Source organism: Micropterus salmoides, unplaced genomic scaffold, assembly GCF_014851395.1.
Source record: "Micropterus salmoides isolate LMB-PRFRI ecotype aquatic unplaced genomic scaffold, ASM1485139v1 Ms_hic_scaffold_22, whole genome shotgun sequence".
Classification (NCBI taxonomy): domain Eukaryota; kingdom Metazoa; phylum Chordata; class Actinopteri; order Centrarchiformes; family Centrarchidae; genus Micropterus; species Micropterus salmoides.
This window is the reverse complement of record NW_024041373.1, coordinates 10,898,474-10,906,387: the sequence shown is the minus strand read 5'-3', so window position 1 is coordinate 10,906,387 and position 7,914 is coordinate 10,898,474. Positions and strand designations below refer to the sequence as shown.

General features: G+C 45.2%; 2 protein-coding genes across 2 annotated transcripts; one reads left to right on the top strand and one right to left on the bottom strand.

The window, feature by feature from the left end:
* The first annotated feature begins 201 nt into the window (after positions 1-201).
* On the top strand, positions 202-2,448 carry LOC119917092 (coiled-coil domain-containing protein 177). Its single transcript, XM_038737204.1, has one exon. The coding sequence runs from the start codon at positions 483-485 to the stop codon at positions 2,202-2,204; it is 1,722 nt and encodes a 573-aa protein (XP_038593132.1). The 5' UTR covers positions 202-482; the 3' UTR covers positions 2,205-2,448.
* Positions 2,449-3,777: 1,329 nt separating this feature from the next.
* Positions 3,778-7,091, bottom strand: LOC119917510 (zinc transporter ZIP9). Its single transcript, XM_038737872.1, has 7 exons — positions 6,820-7,091; positions 6,381-6,486; positions 5,920-6,084; positions 5,762-5,830; positions 5,339-5,424; positions 5,097-5,231; positions 3,778-4,977 (listed from the first exon to the last, which is right to left on the bottom strand). The coding sequence occupies exons 1-7, from the start codon at positions 6,913-6,915 to the stop codon at positions 4,717-4,719; spliced, it is 918 nt and encodes a 305-aa protein (XP_038593800.1). The 5' UTR covers positions 6,916-7,091; the 3' UTR covers positions 3,778-4,716.
* Positions 7,092-7,914: the final 823 nt, after the last annotated feature.

Sequence of the window (7,914 nt, the reverse complement as noted above, 5' to 3'; positions counted from 1 at the left end):
TACACCTATAGATTTGAGAAAATGTACCTTAAAATAATTGCACAACAGTTAAGTTATTGATCTAAGGCCTAGAAAATGCAGAACTTGTCCCTTTTTTCATGATATATCATCACTGTGGTGGTTTTAGGCTTCTTATTTATCACTATTATTGATTATCATACATAGCTTATTATGCTTACGCCTACGCTATTAATTATTTTACTCACTAATAGCCTAATGTTAAATTAGCCTATAAAGCCTATTTGGCTAAGACATGAGGTCTTTTATTTAATGTTTTCTCCCATTAGTGTAAATAAAGCTGTCTTTAAATGTCTAGAGGAAACATGTCAAGCCTCAGCAGCTGAGGTAGAGACAGTGACTGTCGCCTGGAAAGCCGCAGCTAATCCCCCCATGACCTCTCCGTGCCGGGAAGCTGAAAGACAGTGGAGGAACATGGGAGCAGAAGCAGTACTGACCCCAGGTAACTAAACTGTTGTTTTATCATGGGGGAGCTGACGTCCACCTCTCCTGGGCCCTGCTTGGACCTGAACAACTTTGACTCGGCCAGAGCGCAGAGGAGTCCGTATGTTTTAACGAGCCCCCGCTCACTGGAGTCCTGTGCACGGCTCGGTGTCAAACCTGTTGAACTTCTGATTAAATCGTTAAACGAGGTGATAGCTGAACAGAATGACGTGCCCTTTGAAGCAATGAGAGTTATGCATGATTCCTACGAAAAAGAGAGAATGAAGCGTTTACAAATGTGCCGTGTGGAGAGGGAGAGGATTATCCAGGCGGCTGGGGACAGGTGGCCAGGCAGTGATAAAGTGTCAGACCTGGAAGTGGTGCCTGACAAGAAACTGAAGGGTCACTCAACGGACGGACAGACAACCAGGTCCATGCCATATGCAGATCTGTGCTTGAAAGGGAAATCTGTGAGCAGGTCTTCCTGTTCGGTTGTTGGTAACAGACACCCGGACAGGAGCACGGTCTGCAGCTTCAGTCTGGGAGACCTCAGATACTCCCCAGCCACTGAGATGAAACTGGAGAAGCTCACCAAGGACATAAAAAAGGAGATGTGTGTCACAGTGTCGGAGAGAGACCGCAAGATAGCAGCTCTCATGCTGGTGAAGCACGAGAAAGAGCAGGCTTGCCTGAAGCTCTGTCAGCAAGAGAAACAGGAGCGACAGGAGGCCCGCAGGCTGGAGGAGGCGCAGCGGGCTCAGGCAGAGAAAAGGAGGAGGAAGAAGCTGAAGCAGAGTATGCAACGTTGGCATGAGGAGCTGGAGGCCCGCAGGAGGCTGAGGGAGCGACAGGAGAAAGAAAAAGCGGGACAACTTGAGCAGGAGGTGCAGCTGCAAGAAGACCGCTGGAGGAGGCTCAAAGAGGAAGTGGAGGCACAATGCAGAGAAAAGATAGAGGCTGCACAGAAAGAGGCAGAGGGGCGCAAACGCTACCAGGAGAAGCTGCTGAGAGAGAAGGAGGAGCTGGAAATGAGTGAGCGAGAGAGGGAGAGACAGGTAGCAGCGGAGAGGGAGCAGAAGGCCAGGAGGAGCAAGGAGTTGCAGAAGAAGAAGGAGAGGAAGAAGCTGCAGGAGGAAAATCGTAGAGAGCTGCTACGGCACAAACTGCTGAAACAGCAGGCAGAGCAGCAGGGGGAGGAAGAGGAGGCCCAGATGAGGAGCAGGCATGAGAGGAAGCTGCGACTCTCCTGCGAGAAACATGCCCAGGCCACCGAGGCACGGCTGAGGGAGCTGCAGGAGCGGGCGGCGCGGGAGGAGGAGCAGATTCAGAGAGCGCGGCTGAGGGCCGAGCTGCAGAGCGTCCAGGAGCTCATGCACAAAAAGACCCTGCTCCAGCAGAGCCAGCATCGCACGGAGAGAGCCGCCCAGCATGCCTCGGCACAGCAAAGGGCCAGAGCTCAGCAGACACATCAGCACAACAAACACAGGGAGCTCCGCCACCAGAGGCTGAGAGAGCAGGTGCAAAGGGAGGAGGAGGCAACAAGGAAGGTCAGGGAGAGCTGCATCTCCATGAAGGAGTGGAGGAGGGAGAAGCTGCGGAGACAGCGAGAGCAGATACAGGAGGAGGCGCACAGGCTCACTCTGGCCTCCTTCCACATGAGGGAGAGAGTTAGAAAGCAGACGCACAGTCGAACCTTTGATCAGATGGCTCTGGATGCTCAGCTGATTGCCTCCATGAGCCACATGAAACTAGGAGAGAAATGATAAACTCCCATCCTGGCTTCAGAATGACTCCCCACAGCCACACCTCTTCTCATAGGCTTCAGTACAGTTCAGGCATTAATAGCTGCACTCATCCAGAGCTGCTTAGAGCCGGAGCTGCAGAAGAATAAGGGAATTCAGAGTTCTCTTAACAACACAGAAAAACATCGCTCTTATTGGCAATCTAGGAATGCAGCAAGGAAGAACCACACAAGTATGTACATGTGAATGTTGGGGCCCAGAGCTGCGCAGGGGCCCTGGAATATGTCATGTTCACATCAGTTTTCACAACTGTGATTTTAGGGGTGTAATGACTCATAATGTCAGTTTCAGACCCCAATAAACATAAGCAATGTCTTGTGAGCCTTCGCGTCAGCTTGCATATGCCTGTGAGCTGTGAACAATACAACCAGATGGATTTTCTAGATAATATTCTATGAAATGTCAAACTTAGAGAAAAGTCTGGTAGAAAATTGCATAACAGACATTTGTTTTTGCTTAATTTTGTATCCTGTCAATCTTGCAACTATTTTGATTTATATTTGGACACCTTGCATTTGACCTCTAGGTTGAGACCCGATGCTTTACAGTACAACTACAGTAAGCTTCCATGTATAGTAAAAACAAACATCTGGCCACAGCACTGCATTGTTTTCTTAGATAAACACCTGATGATTGATTTGCTTCAACACATGCATGCAACAAGCAGTTTGCACTGTGAGTGTTCCAACATGGCGCATTGTATCATTACAGCCCTAAAATGACTGGATGGAAGATTAACTTCTACGGTTCACTTGGAAGTTGGTCCGAGTTTCCAGCCTGCAAGAAAGTCGAGCAGTGGCTGGAGAGTGAAAGTTTAAAATTGCGGTCTGTAGCCATTGGGGTGCTTGAACGCTGACATCAGTGTTTTGAATTTGATACGAGCAGCCATTAGCAGCCAGTGGAGTGCAGATAAGAGAAGTTGTGGGAGAAATAAGGGACGTTGAGGATGAGCCAAGTTGCAGTGCTCTGTATGAGCTGTGAGGGAGTAAGAAGCCAGACTAATGAGTCATGTTTAGCTGTACATTGTGTTGTTTTTCCTTATCACACTAGGTCTTTACCATATCACACTATAAAGCAGCATGTTTTAATGTTTAAAGTGGGGCAGATCAAGCAAAATGTTTACTGAAATTACAAGATTAAAGCAGAATCATAGTTCATGGACTCAAGAAGAATGTTTATACATTTATCAATAACAGCTGTTGCATGTTGACTTCAACCATCAGTGGAGTGATGCTGTATAACATATATTTTCTAACAATCAGATTGTGTTTTGTATTTTTCTCAGATTTGATAACTTTATAGTATTTGAATGTTTTGTTACATCGCAATGAATAAATCATGCTTTAAATTGTAAAATACCTTCATTCTGACATCTTGTTTCCATCTCTGTATTTAACACTGACATGGCTCTACTTAGCACACCTCCAGCTACAACAAGACACACTGGCCATTCAAAATTTAGTAGCATCAGACAGTTTACCTCTGTTTCAAAAGATGTGTTTGTGTGGGGGAAACTAAAAAGAGCAAGACGTTAAGCAGTCGACTATGCCATCATGACATGGGCAGACATGTTTTTATTAGATGTAAATATCTGCACATGCTAAAAGAAACAGCAGAAGTGATTCAAACTAGATAACTCTGATTCTTAAAGTGACACAGGCATAAATTTAGTAAGCAATCTATGACATACCCACTTGACAGCCCCAGTTGTGTACAGTACCTACTTTCAGCCACCTGCTTCTGTCTGACCCACATATTCTTTTTTACAGGTGCAAAGAGCTGCTGGACTACCTACATATTTCTGCTGATGTTCCATCTCACACCCAAGAGGCTTTATCAGTTGTTCTGATACAAACTCTCAGCTTCAAAACTATGAAACAAATTCAACGATTGCACAAAAATAGCACATCCTGTGTCCTAGTCATTTGTACTATTGCACATTGATAGACTGAAAGTCTGCACCTGATTTCAAGACCTGACTATACAAACAAACTAAGATGAAATGATTTAAAAATGTGCGACCTAGATCTCTTATTGTTTGGGTAACAGACAGTATCAAATTATTTGGTTGTTCCTGTAAATCTATCCAGTTACTGGGATTTCACTACTGAACATGCCATGAAAGGGCCTTGAGAAAGTTGATTGAATTTAAACTTGGCAACAAATGGCGCCCTTTTTGTCAGTCTTGTAATGGAAGTTCAGTCCACCGAGGACAATAGATGAGCCACAGTATCAGATTCTTGAGACACATAACTGATACACAAATAATAGCTGGACTCAAAGGCAAGTTTCACAGAGACAAAAACACACTGTGGTCAACTTTCTTCAGTGGCACGTTTTATCTGCTCCATCATCATACCATACCCAGTTTACACTGTATAGTATATAAGACAGGTTCTCCCTGTTGTCCTTTCAGGCGTGGTGGCACCATGCCATTTGTACTGAAGTTAATTGCCCTGAGCCCTGTTTTTTCTCATTCATCATGCAGCCCGAGAGCCAGCACCATCGGGAGCCCGACCCCGAGGATGAGAGTGAGGCTCTCCAGGAGCCCCAGGTGTCGCTGCTGGTGGGCCTCGACTCCAGTGTGCTGCTGGAGGTCAGAGGAGGGTTGGCCTGTCCTGCCGCTGCTGACCTCAGGGAGAACGTGCACTGTGGCCACATAGAGGAAAGTCCCAGCCGAGAAGAGCATTCCCACACCCGTCGCACTGAGCTGATTCTCAGATGAACTGCCAGACTGCAGACACAAACACATTAAATAAAAGGATACCGAGCCACCAGCTGAAACTGTATTATGACTGGGATATAATGAGTCTTCTTTTACAGACACAAGATGGCTGATGTGTGCTTTCTTACTGCGTGTAATATGAAGTAAGTGGCAATGGCAACTATAGGTGCTGCAGCTGAAAAGGCCAGTAAGTGTCCCTGAATGTACTTCTTTTCAAGGCCTGCATGCATCAGAAAGGAGACCAAACCAAAAGCTGCTGGTGCCTAGGACATACAAAAATAAAAGATGGGTCACATTTTATCATCAGCACAATGATATCTTGCTTGCTATCAGTAATACTAACTAAAATGTTATCTCCGGTGAACCTCACCTTGTGTAATATCACAGCAAAAAATACTATCACTTGCACCGTCACCTGGCCCGTGGACACAGCTGCACCCAGAGCAAATCCATCAGCTATATGCAAACAACAAAGTCTTATTAATGTTCACCGCAGTCTACTTCTCCAATGGATGTTTGTGTATTTTCTCTACAACAGCACATCAGTCTGATGGCTGTGTCTGTTTTTGCCCTGCTAAAGCTTCCAGGCAGTGCTACAGCCTCAGAAAACGGAAGTTATTTAAAAGCCTCAAACAGTGAAGAAATCACATGCTGAGTCACATGTGGACATGTGCAACTGCAGTGCTTTGTCGGGTACTTTCCATGCTGGTAGCCTGGTATTCCAGGAGACACCTTGTGTACCTTGGGCAAACACAAGTCATCAGAAATGTACAGTAAATGTTAAGCGGTGTACCTGCAGAATGAATAACCAGCCCCAACGTGGCTGTGATGCCGACACTGTTAGGCAAGCGAGTCCTTTGGTCTGGAATGAGACATTGCACTTGGTAAATAAAAAGATATAGCGTTGACATTCTGCAAAATGAAGCGAGTGAGAGAGTTTTGCCAACTTGCCACGCATGGAGAAGTAGCTCGCGATCTGATCCACTACAAACATGAGGGTGAACCCGAAAGTCAAAGACACCCCAATGAAGAACCGAGGTGGGGGGCCTCTCTCTGTGGAAGTTGTATTTTTTTCACTGGCATTCAGAGCAGATGGCACATCAGAGGAGGTGGGTGCTGCGGAGAGATGTTGAAGGACGGGAAGAGCTTTTGATCAAATCCACATAAAAGACAACAAGGCATACATATGGACCACAAAGCCCGCGTGCACCGCCACGTGCTTCATCATCAAGGGATTATGATCAAACACAGGTGTAAATTTGCTGGGTGAGGATATGTGGAGAGGATTATATGTGATCAGTTGGAAAGGGGGTTGGAAGGGAAGCATCTAGATAGATGCTAGGACTGTAAGGTTGTGATTCCAGCTCATTTTTCATATTTGCATTTGGAGTTTGTATGGTTGCACTGCTCACCTCTCCATGACTCCTCCAGTAAGCCCACTCCTTCAGGGATGGTGATAGCCAGTGCTGTCCCACACAAGAGTCCTGCCCCCAGGATGGAGACAAACTGCAGGCTTTTCTGCACACATGATTTCAGCTGATCAGTGGGATTCTCCCCCCATCCCCATGATTTATTTGAGACAAAACAGCTGTAGATTTCTCACATTACCATAATTAACCATAATAATGCTGAGATGAGGCTCCTTCATAATCACAAAAATACTATATACGGATGTAAATCATTGCAGTCAAGTGTATGCAGGCACAAATGAAGACCAGCGCTGCATTTTAAAATTAAGTTTGATGCCATTCAGTCATTGGGGCATCATTGGGGCATCGTGACCGAATAATTTTGGGAGGTTAATTTACTTACCGAGGGAGTTAAATAAAATTAAGGAGAACAAACACTTACCTCAGAGAGTGTGAACAACAGTGGGATGAATCCGAGTAAAAAAGATCCTACAAACATCGCTACCGATATTAAAGTGATAATCAACCCTCCGTCCATGACGACGACTTCTCTTCCACACAAGAGGCGAGTCAGCTTGCCAACATGCTACATTTCAGCGTTACCTCCTGCTGAGAGCCGACGGTCTGTTCTCGTGGTGTTGTTATAAAATACATGGGTGTCATTCTGCCCTTCCACGTCGCACCTCGGTCTGCCTGCTCTTTAGCACCACAGCAGGACTTCCCTCCCAAACAGCACCCAGTGTCAGACACTGAGTACTGCACCCCCTCCGCCCCCGGCCGCTGGCTCTCCAATCAACTGCATTCTTCTGTCCCCGACAAAATACAGCCTACATCATTTTAGTCTTTTCTGTTAAGATAGTTTAAGATCAAAAGAAGTCGCAAGGACAGGGCAGGTTGATAGGTTGCAGGACAGGAACTAAAAAAAAGCAACATATTTCTGATACTTTTTATTCAAACTTTTTTTTCTGTGAATTATTAGATAGGCTTAAATATCAGACCTCTAAAAATAAAAATACAGGCAAAAAATCTGTTTATGTGTTGAAATGTTCACAACCAGTACGCAACCAGACAAGCAGGTCACAAGTTGCCATCAGGTGTGTATCAAATTCACACCACATACTATTTCTAAGCAAGTTTTGAGTATGAAGTGTGGTCACACTGGAAACGTGTCTAAGTACAGGCCTACTAGCTGTGCTTGTTTAAAGACGCAATTTTCCCACAGTAAAATGCACAAAGTAGCTGTGGGTAGTGGTGACATAAACCCCAAAATATAAGTGTTAAATCTTAAAGATATTTTGATGTCTCTCTTTGTGAGGTTTAATTGGCAGTGGAAGTCAGCTTGATTGATGATGTTGCATAGGTTTCCTTTAATATAAAATGGTTAAATATGTTTGTTTTGCATATACCACCAAAACAGTAGACCTTGATAATTAGTATAGTCTATGCAGTATTAGTATGCAGCACGTATTTGGAACACAGCTATTTCTTTAAGAAGTCACAAGCCGTGTGAGCCTTTTTAACTTCTGCTGAACAGCTG